The following is a 27230-nucleotide window of genomic DNA, read 5'->3' on the forward strand; positions in this document are numbered from 1 at the left end:
AGATTCTTCCTTTCTACCAGCCAAATAAACCAGTGTGCCAAAAGTGTATGTGAGAGTGAGCAGAAGGGCAGTGAGAAAGGAAGAAAGGCTGCCATATAAAATACATAAAGTCCATATGTCTTATTCACTTTTGTCAGTACCTTATGCTTTTACTCTGATTTGCTATTTGGTATGCACTTGAAGAGAAAGTCTGAGCCTGGGAGCTATGCAGTGAGTTCTGCTATTGTTAGTACAAAAGTAGGAACGTTGACTATGTCTGTGCATTAAAAGCACACAGTGATATCAGATTTAAATTAACATTCATGCTGCTTCAAAGCTCAGATTTGGAAACAAGAAAAAGAAGGGATGTAGGAGTGGTAAGAAGTTTCTTTACAGTTTAATTTGAAACAAGTTAGTTGAACCAAGTCACTTATGTCTACCATACCTCTCATCCAGTACAAAATTGAAAATATACAAACTTCAGGAAAAAAAAGAGTTTGGCAAAAGGTGACAGTAGGCAATGGTTTTCATTGCCCAGATTTAAAAAAGCCTCAGAAGCCGGCTGCTACCACTCAAAGTGACAAGCACATTTAGTTTTCTTTAAAGGAATAATAATCAACTGTAGAAATTGTAACACAGGGAAGGAAATGTTTTAAAATATGGAACCAAATTTTCATGTGGTGGAAAATTTCGGTACTGCCCAAGTGACATCACTTCATGATTCTTAGTTTGACAACTCCTATTTCAGTATTTTAAGCACCACTGGTGCTATATCTATTCTTACACATTCCTAAACTGACAATTAAATGAATTCTTATCCATGTGGACATGTTAGTCATATTGTGTATGCTAACAGTCTCATTTCACTCTTGGCACAGGTAGCTGAGTCACTAGATGGCCAGGAGGTGTCCACTGAAGTCACCCCAGTGCCACCCTTCTCCTACACCGCGCAAGGCCTGAAGCATTCCACCAACTACAGTGTCCGTGTGCAGTGCAGCAATGAGATGGGCAGCTCCCCTTTCACTGACAGGGTTTATTTCCAGACCCTGGAGCTTGGTAAGAGACATCAGACAAGAACAGGACAGCAGTTCTGAACCTGAAAAAGAGACGATTATAAATGTCATTAACTCCTTGCTGATTCTGCAATATGGGAAACATTATGCTGTTAGATTGCTCATCCCCTCCGAGGGTCTCCTAGAACAAAACAATTGTCCACAGTCAAATGTGGTTAGCAGCAATGCTGCGTAATACAGGGGTTTACCCAGCCAAGGGGCTTCTGCATGCTGGGCCCATTAGCTCTGTGAGATTTGTGGGATCTTGAAAGAAATGAGAGGTGCTGACCTGTCTTCTCTACTTGAAACCACACACAGAGTGCTGGTGGTTTGCAGAAGTTCTTCTCTCCCCTCACACCCTCCCATTTCTGGATGATCTCAGGAAAGAGGGTGAAACTGCCGTTCTCAGTGTGGATAGTGCCTTATTTTCCTGCACAAGTGATTGTGTTCTGTTCTCTGCTTTCAGCTCCAAACAGTACCCCTCAAAATATCCATGTTATTCAAAGAGATCCTGGTCTAATTTTGGAGTGGGAAGGTGTGGCTCCAGATGTGCTGAAAGAAAATGTCCTGGGATACAGACTGGAATGGATTCAGGATAATGTAACTCAGGTAACAGATTGAGAAGCTACTGAGCCATTGGAACACAGAATTGCAGAAGGTTCATACTAAATTTTCGAGGCATTAAGGTCCCTCATCCATACCAGAGGATTAAATGCTGGCATTGCTTTTGTGTAAATGGATCTATTTAGACTTTAGGGAATGCCTCAGTATTTGACTTCAACATACAGGACCATTTCCTCTTTCTGGGCATATTCAGAATTCCTTCACTTGAATGTTCATCTGCAGACAGACCAGTTCTCTGCCATTCCTTGCACAAGCAGGACAAATAGAGAGAATCCACTTTGTCTCTCTCTGCCTCTTTCTAGGGCTGTCCAGCTCAGGCAGTACAGGATGTGGGTTTTCTGTCTCCTGTGGCTGGGCCTTGGCTTTCCCCATCCTAGCAGCAAAGGTGTATTTAACAAGTTAATGAGTTGTGCTGTAAATCACAGAAAGAAGGTTGTGGATTCTTTAGCTTCATTTACAATACTTAGAGAGTTGAAAGGACCCTGACAGGGTAGAAGGCCTTTCATTTGCTCTTTGGCATTGACCTTTACCAGGTATCTATCAGCCTTTGAAGTACACAGTATTTCTTATAGTTTATAACTTCCTAATAGATGTTTACCCAGTGCTTATTAATGAAGAGCAAGCCTGTAATAGTAGATAGCTAGAGGGAAAAGAGAATTATTTCCTATTTTGTATGACCCATTTCACACTAGGTCAGCGTCATTGACTTTGAGTGATGGTATTTTGAGTTCTCATTGCATTTACTTTGTGTCAGTGGTGGCAGCCAAATATTCATGGATTTGCGGTATGAAGAAGGTCCATAAAACTACTGAAAATATGTTGACCTTGCCATACTAAGTGAAAACTGGGGCTGAAATTCAGAAGCCATTTAGGATTTGGTCAGCAAGTTAAAACAGACAGATAGATTCCTTCCTTGGATTAAAACCACCAGATGCTTTACAGTAAACTACTAGAAGGAGGTATATCTTTTAATAGCAGAAAAAACCCATATTTCTATAGCAACGTGCATGGGAGGACCTCAAAGGAAGAAATTATTAAACCTTCTATCTCCCTTATGCCTTGGGAAACTACTAGCAATTTTTGGGAAGAGAAACCTAAGACAACAGCCCAAATCTCAGGCAAAACTTACATAAGAAGTCACAATTCCCAGCCCTTGTTATAGTGCCAGTGAAGTACATGTTTGGTACTGGTTTGGTTTAAAGGTGAAGTTTTACATTACATGCCTTTTAAGGCAGCTCACAGTTCGTTGTCATTTGCACTCAGGGGGAGATGATCGTGCAGGACACAAAAGCCAATCTCACTATGTGGAATCCTCTCAAAGACCTAATTATCAGGGTGTGTGTGCTGAACTCTGCAGGGTGTGGGCCCTGGAGTGACCTCTTCCTGCTTGAGGCCCAGGAGGTCATGGGTAAGTGTCCACTATTTTCTCCCTTCACTTGGGGAAAAAAGTCAGAAATACTGGGACTGCTGTTTTTTCTGAGTCTTTTTCTTTCAGTGCTTACTACTTACTGAGACACATGGGCTTATACAACAGCCCACTTCATCAAGACTAGAAATTCAATAATCTTTAAAGAGCTGGTATAAATAAAACAACTTTTGGCCTCTACTGTGTCTTCTTAGAACAGGGTTTTACGGTGCTTAGTGCAGAGCAGAAGGTAGACACAATAGAAAATATGCAAATGAAGGTTTACACTGATTTACACAAGTAAACATGACAGAAACTCCTCTAATAGAGGTTGTCTTCTTTGATTTAATTTTGTGCCACTCCGGACTAGTTTTAGTGAAGCCTTATTTAAACTGTGGCCACATGGGGGTTCAGAATGGTTTTACTGAATGTATTTCTATTAAACCAGTTTAGCTGACTCCAGGGAAAAGCTGAGGTACTCGTAGAAGAGGAAGATGATGGTACAGATGCTGTCCCATGCAAGCTGGACCATGTGGAAGGGTTTGTTGGAAGCAAAGAACATGCGCATGTGGAGCACACTCCTAGTGCTGAAGGGCAGTTGGGCTCACCTGGGGTGATTTCCTGGCTGCTTGTGTTTCACAGTGAATAGGAAATGGGAAGCAGGCTATGAAGCACAGCAGGATGTTATATGGGAGATGGGTAAAAGGGAGAGAATACTCTTCCTTGTGAAGGAAATGGTAACAGAACTAAAAGGAAGATGTTCAAATAAAGATACAGATAGGTGATAAGAAGCCAGTGAGGTATGACCATAAAAAATTCCACATTCTCCTGAGGTTTTGTTTCCAAGTGGCCATGGCAGGACAAGATATCAGTCTCTAATTTCTGATGCTGACCCACCTGCTGCTGCTATCTTTCCACTCCACACGTCTCTGAGGAATCACACGGACATGGAGCTCTCCTGATCCCTCCGCACTGAGGGATGGAAGTGGGACTCTAGAGAGGAGCTCCCAAGGAAGCAGGAGGTGGGGATATGGGCAGAGCAACCAGTAGAGAACTATACCCTTGCAGTAGTGCATTTAATGCTGGTTTTAGCATGCACATTACTCAGGTCTTTGGCAGCCCAGTTCCTGTGACAAAGTCAGCACTGAAGGTCAGTGTGAGCACACAGTCACTGTAGGATCAAAGCCCTCAAATTATTTAAAAGAGATTGAAGGAGTGTGAAGATTCAGAGCTGAACCTATTGAGGTTGGTCATTGGCTCCATTAATTTTTTCCTCCTACTTTTCGATCGGGTATTTTCTGTGGCACCCAAATACAGACAAGAGTATCTGGAAGAACCAAGAATTCCCTTTGGAAAACGGCCATCACGGGCAAGAATCCCCAGGGAATGTTTAGGGTTCACATTTTACAGGGAGCTGGAAAGGGATAATCCTGAAAGCACTATATGTTGTTGCTTGATTGTTTTTATTTACAAACCACTTCAAAAAAAGTAGCATCAGGAGTGGAGCTTGTTTTGGCCAAATGCTGTCTGGAAGCACACGTATTTCTTCACAAGCATAATAGCCTGGAAGTAAAAGTTCACTGTGGAAACACTGACAGGCCTTAAGCAGCAGAGCTGCAGAAAGACTGCAGTTTTGTTTCTGGCCTGGTAGAAAACATAAGTCTCTTCCTTTCCTAAAATAGCAAACTGGCACTGGTTGCTTTTTGTGAGAAATGCCAGGGGTGGTTTCTGCCCAGCTCCCAGTGCGGCAATAAGGATGACTAAGCTTGTATAAACTTTAAGTTGAATTTGTCATCACAGCAAAGCTAGTGGGAGCTCCACCCTACTTATGCAGAGATCTGGTGTGCTATTAACAAAGATTGTTTCAATATTTTCAGAAACTTTCTCAGAAGAAACCTCTTTTTTTCATTGCAGAGCTAGGAACAGAGTGGTTTAATAGCTTTTTCCTACCTGTAATCTTCACAATTGTAGGCAGAAGACTCTTAAATTATGTTCTTTGCACACCTTTGAGATACAAACTTTCTGTAAAATAAAAGGGTTCAATCATCAAAGGGCTCCTAAATACTCTTCTAAACTCTTCTAATAATACTGTCTTCTCTCTGCCTTGTGCAGTCTTAAGGCATATGCTGGTTGAAAAAGGTGCTGCAGTAGATGGGAGAGAGAGTTGAGAAAGGAGAGGCAACTTTTGTGGGCTGCAGCCTTCTCTCAAGCTCAGTGACACGAGTGGGAAGCAAAGATGTGCGCGGCAGAGCAGGAGGAGCAGTGGATTTCAACATTCATTTCTATTTCTGGCACATTTACTATAAACTATGAGATGGGCTTCTGATTCCCAGCAGTTTGGAAACAGGGAGAATAATTTACTTTAGTTTTTTCATCCATACTCCTTTTGGAGGGGCTCCCTAGAAGTTGACCTAAATCGCTGCTCTCTCACCAGAACAGTCAACAGACAGAGACTAGAAAAATAAGCCAAAAAAGGTTTTTCTCACCACAGGGAGAAGGAAACCTTGTTGTTAACTATCAGAGAGGACCTTTTTCATCAGTGTTTGTTTCTACCCTGATTGTTAGGCAGTATCAGACTAAGTGTTTGGTTTGGGAATTGTGGAGAGGGTTGGAGTTACCTCTACTTTATTTGAGAAATTCAGCTTCTGTTTCTGATCTCTCCCTCCTCATAAACAGCCTTGAAGGCTGGGTTGAAATTGCAGCAAGAGGGAGTATCATAAGCCCCAGAGCCTGTAAAGCCTTCTGGGTGGTAAAAGAAAATGTGAGTCACTGAAGGAGATAAGATGCTGGAAAATAAACACTATGGATCTGATAATTTGCTTCAAGTGGAGAAGTACTAGTCTGCTTCCTCCTTTGTCCACAATTCTGTGTCCTTAAGCTCTACCTGTTTAGACTAATACTACTTTAAAAGCTTGGATGATAAGGCTCCTCAATGTAGCTGTTAATCAAGCCTCAGAAGCCTCTTGCCTGCCAGGACTCTTGTCAGTACGCATTGTCTGACTATTTTTCATGTGCATTTATGCAGAGATCCATCCAAATTACAGTCCATGAAGATAATATGTATTTTAACAACAGGTTTATTTATACTGTCATGACTTACAACAGGATTACTTACATCATCAAAGATGATTCTTCCTTACCTTCAGGTAAAGGGCAGTCAGCTGCTGAGGGTAAGCAAGTGAGCATGAAGGCAGGAGGTGTTCAGGGACCCAGTACCTTTTCTTGTTAGCTCTTAAACAATTTGGAGATATAAGGGATATCCTAGATTTTAATAAATCCATTCAAATTCACATTTAATCTTTAGTAATTGTATTTGGAGAAGAAATCTCTCAGGGAATTGGATTAATTTATCATTTTTTTGCCAGGCATACATAATATTCTTTTTATTCAGAACTGTATTGCTTATCTTCCTTGCTTGGCAGCTTGCTCAGCTTGGCAGCATCTCCATTTCTTCTGTAGACCTTTTGTAGTCAAAACTATATCTATTCTGGGAGCAAATATTCTTTTCTTTGGGGAGAGACACTGAGAAGCTGCAACCAACCAAACAACATTGTAAAGTTACAGCTAATACCAAGTCCCTCGGGGTGCTTCTCTTTGTGGGAAGGGTTAGAGGAAAAATGTAAATATTTTTAACCATATTGCCATGAGGCAATTGTCCTTCTTTGTTGTCTTTCAAAATGTTGCCTGGCTGACATTCAGGTAGTGCTGTGTTACTTGGTCAAGGTTCTGATGTCTGTCTCAAACAGGACAGGGTGAAACCCACACAGAAAATGATCACGCTAAGGAACCTTCTTGACCTGAGGCTGCAGTTTGAAGCGACCCAGATAATGAGCTCATGTGAAATAATATAATCTGGTGCAGCACCTGTTTCATTCTCAAGGCTCAAAACCAATAGTTTCTGACAACTAGATGCTTCTGCTCTGCCTTTTCTGTGAGAAGGAGCTGGTTTTCCTGATGATTGGCTGAGTACCTGTTTATGCCAAATTCCAGTATACAAAGATCCACCAGTTCCAGCAACATGACTTTCCCATTTAAAAGCAAAAGGAGAAATTAGTCTGTTTAACATTGGCAGTCTCCTGTTTCCTGATTGGTGTTTTCTCCATCACCTAGGTGGCCAGAGACAACCTCCTTATGGGACATCCTGGGTTCCTGTGGCATTGGGCATTCTCACAGCTCTGGTCACAGCTGTTGCCCTGGCTCTTATTCTCCTTCGAAAAAGAAGAAAGGAAACTCGGTTTGGGTAAGGGAGTTTCTCCTTGTGCTGGCTAGAGAGATCTTTGCTTTCTCTTCTATTGTGGTTTCTGACTCAATTATTTTTCAAAAAAGCATTGTAATTTTGGCAGTTTCTTTGGGTAACTGTATTGGTTGTTTTTTTGTTGGGATTTTTTTTTTTTTTTTTTTTTTTTTTGAGGGTGTTTTGTTATTGGGTTTTCTTCGTAGTTTTGGGGTGCCTGTCTTTTCTTTAAAATGATTACACCAAAATACAGTAGGGAAAATATTATGTTAATAGCAAGGCCTTATTATACTATACAAATATATACTCTATCAAGGTAATTCTTAGCACTGCTGCTTAAGAGAAGAGATCCACAGATGAAATATCTGTATTCTTATGGTGTGAGCCCTTTATCCATCGCTGGTTTTCAGTCTATCACCTGATTGTAAATTCCTGACTGCCCAGAACCCTCTGGATCCCCAATAAACTTTCCATAAACAAGGTTCTCATTCTTTCCAGTCTTCCAGACCTCCCTGTCACAGCAGCATCTCTGTTCCTGTGACTCCTGCAACCTGCCCCAACCTGCAGCTTCTCCTGGGCACTTGGGAGGAGTGATTCCCCTGTTTTAGAAGGCTGTAGGTGCATCAGCAAAGCAGCATAAACCCATTGTTCCTCCTCTCCAGATACACCCTCTTTAACAAAACAGTCTGAAGAATTTATATGGCAAGGGGCGAGAAATCATCCATACTGTTCAACACACCCTTTTAGAAGTGAATGGCCCATGTAATCATGGTCCTGTGTGTCTTTTCTGCCTTCTAGCCATGCCTTTGGCAGTGTGGTTGGCAGAGGGGATCCAGCAGTCCATTTCAGAGCTGCCAGGTCTTTCAACAGGGAGGGCCCAGAGCTCATTGAAGCAACATGTAAGTAAAATGGCCTGAGTGATTCTGCCCGGGAAGCTGTGTTCATGCATTTACAATGCTCTCTCTGTTTTCACTGAAACTGATGTTTCTTGATCAAAAACATGGGATTAATTTACAATGAGGTTTAGACGCTGTGAATTGCAGAGGTGAAAGGCCAGAACGGCTGTTTCCATACCAATTACATAGCCCTTGCTAATTACAGCTACAGTCATTATGTATATTAATGCAAGACATAAATTCACCACTCCCTTGCCCCAGTTTCACGCTATAATGATTCCTCCAACTGGAATATAACCCAGTGATGAGATAAATATGACTGAACAATATTAGCAGGACTCTTTTAAACTCAGTATGCTGAGCTGTGCTACAAGCATGAACCAATTAATCAGTCTTGGAAAGCCAGGAATTAGTAACTTATCAAAGAGGAGACTGACTCCCAGGAATGGTCAGATACTCCATTACGGTGACCATTTCTGTCTCCTGCTTCAGCAAGGGCAGGGCTCTCTATGGCAGCACTGCATAGCTGGGTTATGATGATGCTCCAGACAGTCATTAAAATGGTGCAGCTCCATCAGCTTAAATTAAGCCATATGAACCAGTGTCTGTCAGTGGCCCTTCAGACTGGATTTTGTCTTCTCGGCATTCTTTACATTATTTCTGTATTCCTGTTGTTCTTGGAATGTTTAAGGGTAGTATTATCACGCCCTCTCCCTTTAAGTACTGTAAGTACATTTTCTGATGGTTGAAAGTTACTGGCTGCTTGTCTGTGGTGAGGCTAGAGGACATGGAAGGGAATTCTGCCTTTTTCAGGTTTTCCTGCTTACAGTGTGGGAATCATATTTGAGATGGAGATTAGAACAGGTGACTCTTGATGTTGTGACAAAATATTTAAATATCCCTTATTTGATGCTTCATTTGTTTTGTTGTCTTTTTTTTTTTTTTTCCCAGTGGAGAGTGTAGGGATCAGTGATGAGTTGAAGACAAAACTAAAAGATGTCTTAATCCAGGAACAGCAGTTCACCTTGGGAAGAATGTTGGGCAAGGGTAAGAACAAAAACTGAACAAGGCTTTACATTGAAAATCCCACTTGTGTTATTTTAACTGTTGAGTAGGAAGAAGCAATTACAAGCAGCCCATTTTCACTCCAGCATGTGGATGGAAATTTAAATGGAACTATCCCTTCCGCTGGGATAAAACATTTCAGAGGTTTAGCATAACTAACAGGATATTGGCTAAGCCATTCCTGTAATATGGCTCTACACAATCAGGAACTGCAGCCTATGCTCTGCTTTCCAAAGTAGTGTTAATTCACTGGTGTGTGAACTTCTTGCAGAGATTTTAACAAAGGAATATTCAATTAAACTTCACCTTTTCATTTTTCTTTATAAAACTAGTTTTATTGCAGGTTTTTTTGACCCTTTTCTATAGGGAGCATTCTTCCACTCCATCCCTCCTAGAACAAATGTGTTTCTTTCAGAGCAGGAAGATGACCTTCCTGCAGAAGTGGTCTCAGAGGGCTTAACAATGCTAAGTTATTAGCAGCTGTGTAATCTGTTTGTGAGTGTTAGCTCTTGACCAGTTTCTGGGATCCTACTTCAACCCTTTTGGGCTGCTTCCGTGGCAGGTAAACTGATATTGGCTGCCGAGGGTCCCCAGGGCAGCCCCCCGCATTGTGTGAGGATGCCAGCTGGCATAATCTGGTCTGTGTTGTCAGCCCCACTGCCATAACCCTAGGTTACATGTTAGAAGATGACATAACTGCATTATTTTGGGCTCTGCTGGTTCTACAGCTGAACAACAGCTCAGTAGTATGGAAGCAGCACAAAATACCTTGTTCCTTCCAATTTTCCTGATTTGTGGTCAGATCCACTGCTCATGGTTTTTGTGAAGTAAGCACATGCCATAGAGTAGTGAAGGACGCTGTTGAAAAGCTAGTGGGAAGATAACACTTCTGGGGCAGGTGTACTAAATGCTGTATTTTGCTTCCTTTTCTGTATCAGAGTTCCTCATACTAATGCACTGTGGGTGAGATAAGCAGTTACAAAATTAGGGAGAGCAAATCTAGAGCCAGATCTAATGCAAAGAGGCAGTTAGGCTGTGGTATAAATACTCTTTAGGCTAAATATTTTGAAGAGGTTTTGGCCTGTTGCATTTCCTCTTAACTCCCTTAGAGAATACGCCCAGGCAAAATATTGCATTCTGTGAATCAACATATCACTCACACACAAGTAGATACTCTATGTTTTCTCTGGTCAGCTGTGATTCATAGAAGTAATTCTCTGAGTTTTGAGAGATGAGGCTGACCATGTCTCAACTGGTTGAGTCCTGGTGCTATCATTCAGCTCTGATGGCTGTCAATACTAAGAACTTCCTCAGCCAACCCATCCACTTGCTGCTTCAGCAAAGACCCTCCGCGCTGAACAGAACCTCACTCAGACTCACCCCTCATGATATGGCTTCCCCAGAAATGTCTGCCTAGCTTAAACTGTCTCTGCATTACCTATCTGGTCAGAAATTGCTTTTTTCCCTTCTCATTTTCCTTTTCCTTCTGGACTGCCAGTACAGTGAGCTCTGTCTACTGGTAGTGATATCTCTTCTAGACACACATGTGCTCAAAAGCTGCTGTCTGGAACTGCAGAATGAAAAATGGAGCATTTCTTATGGATACTCAGCTTCTTTGCCAATGACCCCTGAAGTGAATCTGCTGTGAATCATACTTTCTTCACAAGAAGCTGTTCCCTCACTGCCTACTCTGATAATTTTACAGGGGAGTTTGGGTCAGTTCGAGAGGCACTGCTGAAGCTAGATGATGGCTCTTTCCAGAAAGTGGCAGTGAAGATGCTGAAAGGTATGTGGGAGCAGGGCTACCTGAATTACTTAAGAAAAGAGAGCTTGGAAGGATTAAATGTTGTCTGTCCTATTCTCAGCAAATATCCCCTACTGCTCTTTATTTCTCTCTGAGCTTCCCACTCAGCCACTCTACCCATGTTGTCTCCCATCCCCTTCATGTCAGTCTTTTTGTAATGGAACTCTTCAGGAAAGGACCTATACTACCTAGTTGCTTCTACAGCATGTAGCACATGGTGAATGCAACCAAAACCACTACATCATGTAGCACAGACAGTTCAGACAGGTCTGCTCTGCCCTAATAATTCAGCAGTGAAAGAACAGTATTCCTGCAAGCACATATCCTGGGATAAACAGAAGAGTGTTTGGGCTGAATGCAGCGACCAGCTAACTCATCTCAGTCAGCACATTTCACTGGGCAGTCCAGCTCCCTTCTGATTTGTCATTTGGCGAGTGTACATAACAAGGGCAACTAACAGGCAGAAGTCTGTAAGAAGAAAAGCAATTAAGAGATATGTAGAAATCAAAGGAAACGTGCATATGTATGTGCTTATGTATGTTAACCTACGTTATTTGATCCCTTTTGCCTGTAAGGCAAAAATTAACTGTGACTGACTGAAAGCAGTCACACTCACTTATCTCTGGAGCTCAGTTAGCTGTCACAGAGTAACAGCTTGTACTAAATACACTTAGTACCATTCTAGTGTAAATTGTATCATTTTATCCACTTTCAACAATAATTCTAATCAGTTCGCAAGCTTTTGTGTAGTCAGAATGTCTCCCTTCAGGCATCTAACTTAGGAAAGGAACAAGCTGTCAGCCTCCAGAGGCACCTTCCTTTCTTCACTGACTGTAAAAAGGGAATCTCTTTTTATCTTCTGAATTATATTGAAATTACTTGCCTAAAGTAGATAATGTGAACACTCCCCTACAGGTCTGAATCTGATCTTGCAGCAGGACTGGAGGACTCTTGCTAAATTCAGCCACAGCAGTGGTGGAAGTAGTCAGCTGGGATACTTCTTGATTATATTGATATATTTCCAAAAATCTAGAATCATAGCAATGAGAAATAATTTACTCCAGAATTTTGCTGATGCATATTACTGCTGAATTTGGTCCAAGCTGTCCAGTAGCATGGTTATTTAAGAAATCTTAGCTCTAGCACCTTATAAGACTTAATCATGCTAAGGGACATAAAAGCATTTATCTTTCATGGCTTCCTTGTCAGAGATGAATTGGGCCCTGCTGTACCAGTCATGGGCTCTGAGCCATCTCCTCAGTTTCATCATTATCTTTCATTTGCGTGAGGTCTCCTCTCCTTGACAATTGTAGTTAAGTTCTTTCACCTAATTAGTTCTTACATCTTGAACCCTCATACAGTTTGCACAATTTCAGGGGAAGTTTTAACTCACAAAAGAGCTGCTAACCAGCAGTTCTTTACTCTGCCACGAACCAGTGTCCCTGATATGTGCTTACTGCTGCTTGTCCCAGGAGAGAGAGTCAGGCTCTGCTTTGTTGTAAAATGGCTTATCTAGCTATAGGTCTGAGAAGATGTGCTGTGCCACAAAGAACAAGCTTTTGACAATCATTATTTGTAAAGCCCCTTGAAGCCACCTACAAAGAAAGAAAACTTATAATCACTTTTTCCAGCGGACATCTTCACCTCAACAGACATTGAGGAGTTCCTGCGAGAGGCTGCCTGTATGAAGGAGTTTGACCACCCTCACGTCACCAAACTGATTGGTAAGACAGTGCTGCTGCTCATGCCACAGAGCACCTCATGTTCCTGCATTATCCCACACAACCTCACTCTCCCCAGCAGTGCTGGTGCAGCCTCCTCTGTGCTGCCTGGAGTCCTGCGTAGGTCAGCACTGCTCCTTCCCAGGCCCCAGGGAGTTGGAGTGTGTTTGATGCTCCCCACATCTGCCTTCACACGTCAGGAACAACCATCTCCTATTTAAGCTTGTTCTTTGGTTCTTGCAAATACATCAGGGAGACTTTGGCTGGCTGAAACATGTCTGAACTGCTGTGAAGTGTGAACAGGTGGGCAGGTAGGCTACAAATAGGAGGAAGATTGTGCCTTTCTAAAATACTGAATAAGAAGCAAGACATTCCTGGTTAGACACTTTGGAATGCAGGTATTTTTCATAATGTGGAGATTGCTCTGCAGAGCCTGGGGTTGGGGCTCTCTGGTCTGGAGTGATCCAAGAAACATTTATAGTTGGTCCTGCAAGAAGGGCTGAGAGGCACTAGGCTCTTAGTACAGCCTCTGATGCAAACAGGGTTAGAGGCATCTTAGCAGCACCTGGCATAAAATCATAGAAGCTTGGAGCATTGAATCTACCCACCAAAACTGCACTCCAGATCTGTATGAGGAAAGTGCAGCAGCCTGTAAGATTCCTCCTGGGAATAATCTGTTTGCTAACACTCCTTTGCTGTGTGTGTCCTCATCAGGAGTCAGTCTACGAAGCCGTCCCAAGGGCCGTCTCCCAATTCCCATGGTGATCCTGCCCTTCATGAAGCATGGAGACCTCCATGCTTTTCTGCTGATGTCACGGATTGGGGAAAACCCATTTGTAAGTCTGTCTTACTGTAGAATTCCTTCTGGGAGGTTAGGGATTTTCACAGAATGCATTTGGAGCAGGTCAGGATTGGTCTTCCAAAGGCACTGGCAAGTGATCGGATTTTAATACCAGAGGAAGTTGTGAGATGTGATCTTAAAGTATTTCATTCCATGCATGCTGGGGACCAGCTCCTCCAATCCATCCCATCCCCTCCCTGTATTCCCCATCCCTGCTCTGTAAAGTGGCAGTTTTGTCATATGTGCTTGAAAGCCTCCAGGAATAGAACCTACACTGTTATTTCTTGCAGAATTTGCCTGTTCAGACACTCCTCAAGTTCATGATTGACATTGCCAGTGGGATGGAGTACTTGAGTTCAAAAAATTTCATACACAGGGACCTTGCAGCTCGGAACTGCATGTAAGTGATTCATGAGTTTTTAGAGAAAAGAAAGACCAGAGTGGGTGAGGGAGGGATGAAAAACCTTTTGCATGACAGAAGTGTGAGGGGTCCTGTCTAAGAATGCTGATCCTTGCATTAATTGACAATAGACATAGGGGAGTTGTGGTCATTGTGGTGGGGTGTGTGGTAGTGCTGCTGGGAGCAGGGAGCAACTCCTCAAGTCCCACTGATCTTTCAAACAGACCCTTTTTATAAAGAGCTTTTCTATAATTGGTTTGCCGATAGAGTTTCATAGGGTTGATTACAGTATGTGTTTGTAATTAGCCACTCCAGTGGTTATGTGTCAGCATAGGCTATTTGTTCCACAATAAAAAGTAGCCAGCAGGAGAGAATGGGTTTGGCTGTGTTAGGAGAAAAGAACTTTCATTATATCATGAAGTGTGTGTTTCTGGTATCTATTTTAAGGGCTTGATTATCACAATATAAGAACTGTAGTTTCCTTGAAAGCTTGTGGAGAATGCCTCTAAAAATATTTGCATGTATGATCCACTTCACTGTTCTTGACACTAAACTACCTTGACTGCTTTGAAGGAAAGAAAAGTCCTTTTTTTATCCTTTACACTCTGCTCCTTCCCTGAGAACGTACTAAGGAACAGCTCATTGTGACAGCAGAACCCTGCCTCTGAACAAAACCACAACAACCAATAAAATCCACAATGAGACACAGATTTCCAAAGGCATTTCTATGTCCAGATGTACAAACAAAGAGCCTGATAGTTATGATGAAAAATGATGGGTTAGCCTGCTTTGACATTTATGAGAAACCCATACTGATTTTCTATTTTCGTAGACATCCTCCAGAGGAAGCTGAATGCCTATTTCAGCACATCTTCTGGGGAGTGAGTTCTTTATAAGGCCCAGGAGCATGAAGTGTTTGTGGCCTTTACTTGGACTATCTGCCAACATGTATAGGTTTAAGTGGGTGACAGAGCAATTCAGACCATTAACCAGGCCTGAAGAGGAGATGTTTCAGATCTAGCAGTTCGAGCAATTTTAATAGGCAGTCTAGGCAACCGCCCTGTGATTTTTTTGTTTTCCTGGGGTGCAGGCCTTAGTGATAGCAGTGAGAATTGCAGATGTCCTCTGATAATCTTGGAAACAGGAACTATCTGAGTTTGCTTTTTGTAAGACACTAGACCATCTAAGCCTAGACACTTCCTTACTTCCTTAGTCATGATTAGTTCCCTGTTAGTCTGAAGGAACTAGTTTGAGACCACTAAGATATTTCACATTGGTCACCAAGTAGATGAAATCATTCTCCTGTGTAATTATTGGTCAGCCATATACCTTTTTTTTTTTTTTTTTGCCAGAGATAGCTAATAAATGCTTTCCTTTCCTCAACTGTGAAAACTTTCCCATAGGTTGGATGAGAACATGAACGTGAGTGTTGCAGACTTTGGACTTTCCAAGAAAATCTACAGTGGAGACTACTACCGCCAGGGCTGTGCCTCCAAGCTGCCAGTGAAGTGGCTGGCTCTGGAAAGTCTGGCTGATAATCTGTACACAACGCACAGCGATGTGGTGAGGTTTGCTCCGGTGCATTGGGGACCACTTGTATTCCTGCTGGAGTGGAGGAATCCCACTGAGGGTGGGAAAAGGCCCTGGTGATAGGAAAGGGAGTTTACCTTGTGTTTGAGGGATGATGCTACTTCTGCCTTGGGTGCTGTCAGAACTCAAGGCTAAAATGATATGAGAGTGGTTAGCAGCAGAAGACACCAACCCTTTTCTTCTTGTTGTCCTTCTCTTCTTTATTTTTCAGTGTTTAGCCCATCCTCTTTTTCATCTTTCCCCTTCTCCTCTTCCTTTTCCTCTCGTTTTGCAGTATCTTCTCCCTTATTCTTTTTCCTTTCTCTTCTGCCTGACAGTTTGGAGGTGACATTTGAAATGGTGTGACCCACACACTTACATACAAGTACCATGCAGCAAAGGTACTCTGTGCTGCAGAAGGCATTGGTGGAACTTCGTAGATCTGAATACATCAGTGCTTAGACACTCCCCATACCTTTGCCTCTGGAGAGCAAGGCTAAACCCATTCATCTGAAACTGTTACTTATTTTCCTTTTGGGATTTTTTTTTTTCTTATACCATCTTCCCTCTTTCTTGCTGCCTTTTGATCTATTTTCACTCTAGCTTTGTCCTTCAGTCCTGTGGTCTTGCCTTTCCAGTTATCCCTGTCACAATGTCCTTGCAGAGATAACCAAGAGTGCCTTGTAATGTGGCTGCTGTGTTGCCCAGCAAGTCCTGCATCCACTGTAAACAGGGTTTAGTGATTGGTGATCATTAGTTCCCCCCATTTCAAACATTGGACAGGTATTTCGTTATAAAAATAATAATTTTTTGCACCCACAAACCTTACAGTTTAGTTGAAAAGTACAAGTACAGCTGTGCAGTGTAGAGCAGAAAAGAATGTGAGCCATAAGTGGTTTATTCCTTGCCCTGCTTATTGGCTAAATTCTGCTTTCACTTGTACCTGTACATTACTAGAAACTCAGAATCTGGTTAAATGAATTAAGGAACTGATTTGTGAGCCCCAAACCAAAATATTCTTCTACCTGGGAAGCAAAAAACTGATACCACATACCTTAAAGAACATAAGTAGGAAATGTCTGCAGGTGGAAGACAGGAGTAGCTCCCAAATCTTCCCCTGCTCCATTGCAGGATGGGGATGGACAGGACCTTCAGCTGTCTCCTAAGATGATGTGCCAGCATCATATGGGTAATTTCTGTTTTCCAGCTAGAGTTTGGATAGTCCTTGCATGTCTGCTGCTCAGATGACATTACCCAGCACAGTCTGAGCACACTGAAACCAAGCCCAGCAAGCAGGGAACGGTCTGTTCACTTGTTCTGTGTGCTGTTCTCTTTCAGTGGGCGTTTGGGGTGACCATGTGGGAGATCGTGACCCGAGGGCAAACCCCTTATGCTGGCATTGAGAATGCAGAAATCTACAACTACCTCATCAGTGGGAACAGGCTGAAGCAGCCCCCGGAGTGCCTGGAAGATGTGTGAGTACTTCCTCACCCTGCTGACATGATTTTTGGATAAATTTGGCTTGCTGGAAGGAAACAGAGGCAGCTGGCTGGGATGCTGATCTGAATTTCTCCACTTTCCAGTACACAGAGCCATTCACTAGAAAGTCTCTGGGTTAGCTACTAGATATTCTTTGTTGGCAGAGCTCCCAGGAACCTGTGGTAACTACACAAGCAGCTAACTTGGCTCAATGGTTTCAAAAGTGTCAACATTAGCAGTTCTTGGCTTTGTGGAAACTGTAATTGAGTTTCCAGAATCACTGAACCCTACCTTCTGAGGCCAACATCTGAGCAAAGGGGTGAGTTCCATGGCACAGCCTGAAGACTGAAAAGAGAGGCAGTCTAGCAAGACTACAAGGAAACTGGATTGTAGAGGCAGTGGCCTGCATGTGTCTTTCAAAGCTTGGCCCACTTTTCAAATTTTGATCTACTACTCTCAGAAATAGCAGGCTGAAAGAGAAGAGAGCAGATGGGACAAACTAAAGTTGTGTAGATCCGTGTCCCACCTTAAATTACATCTAGGAACAAATCCAGGACAATCTTGAAGATTCTGGTTGCAGACATTTTCAGACTTACTGAAGGGTCCTAGGTAGTCCACAGGGCAGCAGGCAGCCATGTCCTGCAGCCTGTGCTCCTGCCTCAATCCTGCTGCCAAGGGATCACTCTTCACCAGCAGGTCAAAGGAGGTACTTCTTCCATGGGTGGTGGTTGGAGGTTCCTGGTCTCCTCACATGGGGCTGGGAATCCCCCAGGGAGTGTCACCATAACTTATCCCAAGGTAAAAGCTTGCCTTGCCTGTACAAAGTGAAATTATTTCAGTGAGGGCCCAAGCAAGGATCTCTTTTCTGTGTGTTGTGCCCAAAGCAAGATATAACTATAAGCACTGATTTTAGTGGTCTAAGACCACTTTCCTCCTTCTTCCCTCCTAGTCTGATGGTGGATTATTTAATGTAGTTGCCTTCTCCTTTTCCTTTTTTTCTACATAGGGAATAATCTGTACTCATGTTACTAAAGATTAATACTTTTATCTTCTCAGCAGTTTATTTTAACTTTTACTGAGTATAAATGAAAACATTGTAATATCACTGCCTAAATAAATTACATGTCTGCATCTCGACTGCTCTGAGGAGCTTTAGTTCCAAGTTGTGGACCTTATGGCTGTAAGATGTTAGAGATGCAGAAGTAGAGATAGAGACTAAAAAACCTACTAGATAGGCACTGGAGAAAGATCCATCAAAAGCTATTGAAAACCATAGTTTTGTGAGGTGCTTGAGCTACATGTTATTGAGACCTGAGAGAGTATATCAGAAATCTCACTACATGCTCACCCTCAGCTTACATGCTTTCCCCAAGTGTTGCTACTGGATTCTGTCAGGCATAGGGTATTGGGGCAAAGGGAGCTTTGGGCTGATTCAGTACAGCCAGTGTTTTTCTACCTTTCATTCAAATGGATTATTCTGATGGACAGCAGAGGTAAAAGCAAGTATTTAATTTGGTTGCGCAGAATTGGAAGTTTCTGTTTTATCTGCAGCATTTCTACTGTTTGTGAGGGATGTAAATTGGGATTAAGTCAACTGAACCATAGAAGCTTTCTGTAATAATAGTGTGAGATCAGAAACAGTCTTGTAAATCTGATCACAAGGAGTACAAAAAGTAAAATAAAACCCATCATGAAATGCTTTATTTCCCAGTAAAGGCCATATCAGATTTTTTCCCATTTACAAGTTCAACTGAGGTTCATTTGTATGCAGTGTTTTTCAGCGCCAGCACTGTGCTTTGTTCCTGTTCCCTGCAAAACTGGCAACAATAACACCATAGGAATGCAGCTGCCAGTCTTGTGGGTGCTGCACAAAGAGGATCAGGACAATGGCTCTGGCCATGCTCCAGCGCAGCGCTCCGGGCGCGGGCCTGGCCGGCAGGAGGGCAGCCAGCGCAGACACTGAGCTGCAAGCCCGGCCACAGGGCAGGAGAGCTCCTCTTCCCTTGCCCAAGCGCAGCCCAGCAGAGCCAGTGACTGTGTCCTCGTGCTGGCCCTGGGGCAGACAGAGCTGAGGTAGCTGGTGCAGGGCCTCAGGAGGAAGGCTGTGGGATGGGACCTGGGCCTGGTAATGGCCCTGAACATGTCTTCTGTACTGAGGTGGTGCCTTTGTAGTTGAGAGGCCATTTCAGCATCCCTCTTCGAGCACTGGAGCTGTTGTCTATTCTTTAATAGCCCTCTAAACAAACCCAGCGTGCCTTCTTCCAGTCCTGCTGACAACCTGTCAGGCAGCAACAGCAGCACACTTCCATTACTCTGGGAGCTGAGGTAACATGGCATGAAAGAAAGGATACTCTGGAAATAACATGCACCTCCCAGAGTCTGATCTTTGTTTTCTTCCTGTGATTTATCTGCTCTTGAACTAGAATTTGGAGGGATGGATCCAGCTGAGGCAGAAGTTGTGAGGGTGCTTTTTGTGAATAAATTCAAAAGCTATTATTAGGTGATGTCACACTCAAAGTCCTATTCTAGCTCCCTAGAGACAGCAGAACAAAGGCTTTACCAGGGAATTCAGCATACTTTGACAGAGCTTTTGGGGTTTTGATCCTGTGTAAATAACATTTTTGACCAAAGGGAGAATGCCCTTGAAAATGGGAAGAAACAAGAAATTAGACCCATAATGGCCATCCATACTGTGTGACCTGTGTAAGGCCAAAGCTGACAGGTTTTGGGGGAAGTGTCTGTGTTTTTTAAGCTTCACTGCCCAGACCCCCTGTTCAGAAGTGCAGGGCGTGGCTGCTCCACTTCTCAGTGCTCTTGTGTCTCTCTCCATTTTGCAGCTATGATCTCATGTGCAGATGTTGGCATCCTGAGCCCAAGCTACGGCCCAGCTTTGGAGTACTCCGGTCCCAGCTGGAGATAATTCGTGGGAGGATGTCCACGCTCTCTTCCAGTCAAGATCCTCTCTATGTCAACATTGCTAAGGACAAAGAGGCATCTGCAAGTGATCCTGGCCTGCACGCCTCCTTTGGAAATATGGATGCTGAAGAGACTGTTGCTGGGGCAGCTGCTGCTGTCACAAGTGACTATCGCTACATCATGAGCCCCTTGTGCCTTGGAGATGATGCTGAGGGTGAAAGGCATGCAGATGGACAAGAAGGGGAGGACAAAAGCCTTCTGTATGAGCTAGAGACAGAAGGAGAGAAAAGTTGCTAGCCTGTACATAGCAGTGACACTCTGCTTCCCTGGGACTGGATCTGTGCAGCATGGTGCTGTGTCTCCTGGGGCTCTGATGCTGGATCTGGAATGGCTTTGAATAGCACTGGCCAGGGCTCTTGGGCAGCTTCTGTAGCTTTCACCACCTGTGTGGTCTGAGGTGGCAAATAGCTCGGAAGAACTGCAACCCCAACAACCCCTTGGATTTAGGGAGGGAGGCAGTAGGGTTACATGTTGACCGCAACATGCTGAAAGGAGTTCAGAGCTAAGGCGGCAGTCAGAGTCTGTGCTCTTCTTCTCACTGAATGCTGGAGCAGAGCTGAATACACCTTCTGTTCAGTCAGTGCTTGCTCTTGTGTAGATGTTGTCTTCAATCCTGGCTGTGTGACTTCGGGACTGGTACCCCTGAAAACTCTGATGGGTATTTATATTGTCATTCAGGACAAGAGGGCAAAATTCCCCTCATGTTCACTCAGCAGTACTGCCTGGACTTGTTGCCTACCTCAGTGGTTCTCAAACTGATCAGTGGATCTGCTCCTACCCAGCACTGAATTTGAACATCTGGCTCATTTCATGCAGTGACATTTGCCGCTTCCTCAGCCCAGGGCTCTTTTAAGAGTTTCAGACGTTCTGGTGAGCAAAGAAATTAGGAAAAAAAAGAAAATCCAGCATTCCTCTTCTCCCCACGTACCTTTTTTTATGTCTTTCTTTTTCTTCTGTTTGATGCCAGTTCAGGCCTGACTAGACTTGCAGCTGACATTAAAATGCAAAGGGAGGGAGAGCAGCTGGCTTGTGTGAGGGCAGAATCCAACTTCAAAGGAATGGAAAGGAAGCAGTGTAGAGAGGACTTAACAGCAGTATGGGGAAACAGTGTTAATGCTAAGTGCTGCCCTCCAGGAGAGGAAGAAGACTGAGATACAGAATGACAGACTTGCTCAGTTTCAGCAGGTGCAGGATTCAGCATTTGCTTCAAAGTTGGATTCTCTCAATTTTATGTCTTCTTCAAATAATGAAGAACTGTAGCTGCTACAGTGACATGTGAAATCAATTTCAGGAAGATGTGTGTTGAGGGGAGGGATCAATTGGAAGATTTCTTTCGGAAGATAGAGGCCTGATGATGCAAAAGCTTGAGAACCACTGGCCTTCCTATTTAGGAGGCTTTCTGGCATGCTGTAAAAGTCACATAAAACATGGATTAGTATCACTGCAGCCTTCTAGACAGGGCAAAATTAATGGGTTTGCTCTTTGGGTTTTGTTTTGTTTTCCAATCAGCATGTCTGACTCACTGTAACTGCAAGTGCTTATGTGGTTTTTAATAATTTAATATTTTACTGTAAATCAGCATTTGTTTTGTGCAGTGGTTCCCAGCAAGGAAGTGCAGTTACATCTTACTCTACTTATCCTAAATATTTGCTAGATCTTTATTTCTTTTATTTTCACTGCACTGAAAACTTGGCAGTATTTCTTAGAATTCCACATTGCACTTCCTCAAACTAATACCACAAATGTCAGCATTTACTGGGTTGGCAAAGGTGGGACCAAAAAGTCAAATGAGATTTCAGCTTTGTATCATAACACTCCACTCTTCAATACTCAGTATTTGCTTATTGTAAGGTTGGGGTCTAAACATAAAATTCAGGTCAAGCTTCAGCCCTTATGAGAACCCTTCCTAGAGAAGGGGAATTTCAGCCTGGGACTTGAGCAAGGGTCCTTTCTGTTAAGTTTCCAACTGAACAGAGATGTCCCAGAGGGGTCTCCAAAAATTCAGTATGGTTTCTCAGTCACAGATACAAATTTTACCATCTTACACCCCGGGCAGTACAGGGTTTTCTCTTCACTTAGCTGGAATGCTGTAAATGCAGGTGAGAAGATAACACCTAACTAAGGGTAACAAAAACCTGTGCAGTGCACTTTAGCAGTGAGGGCAGAAGGCTACACTCCCTGCAGCTGCCTAGGAAATGCAGATGTACATATAGACTCTAACTCTGGGAAGCATGTCTTTAGTTTTTATGCATTTTTTAATAATAAAACCTGTACTGTGTTTGAGTCGCAGCCTCTTAAATGTGGCAGAACGTGTGATGATACTCACTGTGTGGGTCATAGTCAGCCCCAGCTGAAAGTCATCTTTCTTCTTTCACCAAGCATGATTGAGCCACTTCTTGGGGCAGAGAACTGTTTGGCCTGCCCAGGTGAGTTACTCTGCATTGCTCCAGCCTTGAGATTGTGAAGGCCAAAATCTGATGGGCAGGGGCCACTGGTTTCACAAACAGAGGCTTTGTGGCCCCTGCTTTGCAGGAACCTGGGGAAAAGCCCTTTCTGGGACATGGTGCTTCCTACCCAGGAATGCAAGACCTTGGCGTCAGTTCCTACCTGAAAATTGTCGCGTGCACCCATCCAACTACTGGCAGTGCTCTCAGTGGAAAAGAGGTTTGGAGGAGGTGGGTAAAATTCAGCTCCTGACTCAAATGTTCCAAGCACAACATAAAAGAGCCCCTGGATTTCCAACTTGCAGAGAAGAAAAGGCGTACCTCACGCTTTTATTCTTCACAAGCAAACAGCACACTGCACGCCCTCTGCCTGCAGCTCACACAGAGAGAAGAGTGATGGGAAACGGCACAAGCGCTCACCCCCCCATCTGCAATGCAGGAAAAACTACTTCCAAAGCATGAAGCAGCTGATTTTGTTAATATTTTAAGGTTCCAGTGCCCAGTTATGTCCTTTATATCTGCTTCAAATGATTTAATCCTTTTGCATAAAAGCCTGGACAGACCAGGTACAAATGCGGCTGTGTTGTGGGTGGGAGAGGCAACACCAGAAGAAGAACTAGTGAAAAAACAGGGAGGGAAGGAGATTTTAAAATGGGGACAGATGGTATGAGCTGTCAAGAGGGAGTCAGAAAGCAGAAATGTGAAATTTTATATATGACATACCAGTACCGAGATGGCATTGCCTCAGCTGGGACCAAGCAGGTGTCTGAGGTGCGGGCTGGCTGTGTGTTTTGGTAAAGGATGAGGTGCTCTCTCTGGTCCAGCCCAGGTGCCCTGCAGTATTTTGCTCTCAAATCACAAAGAGGATGTACAGAAGTGGCCTGGCCCTGTGTCTGCTTGGAGACAGCACTGTGATCCTGACCCCAGGGAAGCTCCAGTCTAAGAGCTCTGATTTAGTCACCAGCCTGGCACACTGTTTTCCTAATTAAACAAAATGTTTCTCCCACAGCCACCCTTTTTTTCCACCACCCCAGTACAACAGTGCAGTCCCTCCCATCTTCCCAAGCAGCAATGGGATAACCAATATCTGCACGTTTATGCAGAAGCGACTTCTGTCCCATATGGGTAAGCCTGACCATGCTCCTTCATCCATATCTCCCTGAGACAGGGAGAGAGAAGATCTTTTTAACACAGGTTCGGGCCACGTGGGGCAGTTACCAGCTAAGTTGTGATGCAGTATGACTCCACAGCACCTAGCAAGAGCACAGCAGAAGCTCACAGCACTGCCTGTTATAGAGTAGTTAGTGCAGGAGGAGACATGTCCCTGTCACCTCCAGTGCCAGGGCTGAGTGATGAGCCTCAGCTGGGCTGTGCTGGCAGCTCAGGCTGCCGATCCAGGGGTGCTGCAGCCTGAGCCAGTACCTGGGCAGTGTGGGGAATGGTGTGCTCGGCAGATCCTTCCAGCGAGTGCATGGATATACCTTGTAGTTACTGCACAGCTACACTGGAACCAGTCACCCTTCTTCTTGACCTGTGTTTGGAGGGAAGTGTTGAAGTTTTGACTCTGTAAAAACACTCTCTAGAAGTGAAATGCAATTAATTTGAGTAGAAATCTGAGTCTCACTGACCAGTGAAAGGAACACATATTTGCACATAGATATTTTTCTAATTTACATTCTATACCTTGCTGGTAGTATTTATCCTTCCCTGATGCTCAGCAATCACCAACTTTTGCAAATTTCTTATTTTTCACTAGGGATTTCTATGAGGAAACCTCATAGACAGTCCTAATTTTATACTGATTTGTTATTTCACACCTGATGCACTCCATTAAAATAGCAAGTTGTTCTACAAACACTGGATTTTTGTTGATTTAGATCCAATGAGTGATTGCAACCTCTGGGTGAAACTTGCCCCTAGTTAAGGTTCTTACAAGACCTTTTCCCTTGGTGGGGTGTCCGGCATCTAATACTCATTGAATTTCCGTCTGCAGTGAAGGTACTGATGTGGAAGTAAAAAGGTCTGCCACATGCAGACTTTTTTTGGAAAACTTGTAGGAACTTAATTATCCTTGAGACCTCAATCTTGCCATTGCATTTGGCTGAAATAAAGCAGTGGATTCAAAAGCTATTAGAGCCAACACGTGCAGCTGGTGATCAGAGAGCCTTGTTACCATGGGAAACAGAGCTAGAAATCAATTACTTAGTCCAAGAACAGAAAAGACCAATGGACATGGGTTTTGATTGCATTTTCTGTCATATAAAGGGAATTCAGTGTCAGTATGAATCAGACTTCAGTCACTGCACTGAGGTCTAGCAACAACAAAGATGATTGACTCCTCACTTCCTAATTACTCCATGGATCCTCCAGCTTGAGGCATGCCAAGCCAAGTCACTCCCAATTGCAGTTAGGTGAAACAGAACATCTTTTGGTTATATTCGACAGTAGGACTGAAATTAGGGAACAGGTATTTCAGCAGCACAGAAAGTATCTAAACAGCTTCTTGTTTCCTCCAGTTTCTTTTCACTGGCTTGAAATGGATATGAAAGAAGTGTGAGACCCCAGGAAATAGACAGCACTTGTTGATTTAAGCTTTGCTCAGTTCAATACAGATTTTATAGAACTGGACTAGTTTCCAGAAGAGTCTATAGGAGCTGGCTCTTGCCAGCATGTGTAAGGAAGCACAAATTTGTGACAAGGAAAGAGGTCTTGCATGCATAAATGATCCAGGTGGAGTACAGGAGATTGCAGCACATACTGATAAGCATACAGTGCCAGTCCAGGTGACAGAAAGGGGGAGCTGACAGAAACAACAGGTCACTGCAGAGCAGCAGACTGCGCATCGCAACATGGCAGTTACTGCAGCAAATTCAGAAGGTCTCTGCTCTCTTAGTTAATACATAAGACAATGATCCTGGCTGCTATCCTGTCATTACCTGAGCTGCGTGGGAGACTGCTGCTGCCTCTCTGCTTCTGCCAATGAATGCCTCTGCGACAGCGACTTTTGCTTGTGTGACACGGTGCTAGCCAGAGCAGAGAGCCCTTTGGCCACTCGCTGCTGCCTCTCACTGTTCCTTCTTATTAAATTACCTTTAAAGAAGCTAAAAGCCCCCAAGGTTCACATTGCTAGATGATGTAAAACAGCATGCCTCCCCAACGTCAAGCAAGGTTCAGAGCTAATTAACATATTTCCTGGTATTATTTGTCTGCAGAATCCCTCTTCTTACACAAAGATACACAAAGAGAAAGAGGAGCAGAAATACTGTGCAGGCATGTGGCAGGGTGAATGTAACACCACAGCAGAGTATATGAGGATGGACTGAGATTTAACAGCCTTTTGGTGACCATGAACCTTGTACCTGAGCTGCAGGGTGTAAGGGCAAAGGAAGATGGAGACTTGGGGATTATGCAAGGGACCCAAACTGCATTCCAGAAAGAAGCAGACACTTAGCTGTTGCCAGAAGCCCTTCAAAGTAAAAAAACCCATGTCAAATCTGAACTTCAAGCCTTAGCATTTCATCAGACTGCTGGGGCAATTTAAGACCCTCTCCCCAATATTTGTTTGCTCCCTATCTGCTGTAAGTGGGGACCCCATCAGCAGGGCCAGCAGTGCTGGTACTGCTGAGGGTAGTGAAGATATACCTGATGATGCACAGAAAAGGATGAAGCACAGGCACATGTTTCTACCAGCACTGCTGAGGGGGTGGAAATCTCTGGCAGAGCAAACAGCCGGTGACTACTCACACTCCCTCCCCCCATCTGATTCACTCCAGCTTGTCTGCCAACACTCCCAATTACGCCAATGCTCTTCCATTGAAACTGATATGCTGGGCTGTACCTGAGGCAACGATCAGGCTCACTATGTGAAATCTTTTCCATATTTTCCAACTATTGATAAAGTCTCCCTGGGTAGTAGCCACTGAAATTGATCAGGGCTGCTGCCCTACCAGCCAGTGGGTTTTTCTGCAGGCATCATCAGGCAAGGATCCAAATGAGAGGGGCTGAACCTATTCATTTATGGCAGAAATTAGCATGGCTCAGTATTTCTCCGATTCCTTTCACAATATACTCCACAAAATATTGCCAGTCTGCTGAGCTCTAGGGTAGGGAGCTGCAGTGCTGGAACTAAAGACACAGTTGGCCCACAGGGACTTTTTTAGGGGATTTATGCTCACACACTCGACTATTGTAGTCTCAGTGGAGCAGACCTCATCCCAGAGGCCTCCTGCACTGCAGGTCTGAACCACCCATTGCTGATAGCAGTGTAAATCTGTGAGAAATGCACTGAGATCATCAGATCAGATTTCTGGCATGAAAATAGCACAACCGAGAGAAGGATGTGGTATGTAACCCGGAAATGCACCCAGTGTGCCTATATACCATGCCCTGACCTCTCCTGGGTGAGAATGATCTGCTGGGATGACGCTGGTTTTCTTCCTTGGGCCCTTTCAGCTGCTGAAGCATTATGTAGCACTGCTGAGCCCTGATGCTGATCCCACAGCAGGGGCACTGCGCAGCAGCTCACGGAAGTCCAGAGGATGATGCCGTCACAAGGCTGGCAAGAATTCAACATCGTGCTTTGCAGCTTGCTTGTTTATCAGAAATCTGTGAATGTAGAAAATATGCACTTTCCTTTGTTCCAGGAAAGCTCTAAAATTTCATGAGAAAAAAATTAATGGATTTATTTTCTCAGTAAACATCTCACAGAACATCACTGACACTGAATTTGGCAAATAAAGAA

At 43.7% G+C, this 27230-nt stretch overlaps 1 protein-coding gene across 3 annotated transcripts in view; it reads left to right on the forward strand.

Annotated features, from left to right (window-relative positions):
* TYRO3 (TYRO3 protein tyrosine kinase) overlaps positions 1-22328 on the forward strand; it is a 41470-nt gene extending 19142 nt beyond the window's left edge. For all 3 annotated transcript variants that reach the window (XM_041716634.2, XM_041716635.2, XM_072930001.1), the window contains 13 exons: positions 858-1035; positions 1498-1640; positions 2919-3063; positions 7171-7300; positions 8093-8193; positions 9142-9237; positions 10961-11041; positions 12691-12783; positions 13495-13616; positions 13912-14021; positions 15425-15584; positions 16929-17065; positions 19907-22328. In XM_041716634.2, the coding sequence (XP_041572568.2) occupies positions 858-1035; positions 1498-1640; positions 2919-3063; positions 7171-7300; positions 8093-8193; positions 9142-9237; positions 10961-11041; positions 12691-12783; positions 13495-13616; positions 13912-14021; positions 15425-15584; positions 16929-17065; positions 19907-20282 (1872 nt within the window). In that variant the 3' untranslated portion in view covers positions 20283-22328. The remainder of the gene's footprint in view (positions 1-857; positions 1036-1497; positions 1641-2918; positions 3064-7170; positions 7301-8092; positions 8194-9141; positions 9238-10960; positions 11042-12690; positions 12784-13494; positions 13617-13911; positions 14022-15424; positions 15585-16928; positions 17066-19906) is intronic.
* Positions 22329-27230: the final 4902 nt, after the last annotated feature.

This window comes from Taeniopygia guttata, chromosome 5, assembly GCF_048771995.1.
Source record: "Taeniopygia guttata chromosome 5, bTaeGut7.mat, whole genome shotgun sequence".
Lineage (NCBI taxonomy): Eukaryota > Metazoa > Chordata > Aves > Passeriformes > Estrildidae > Taeniopygia > Taeniopygia guttata.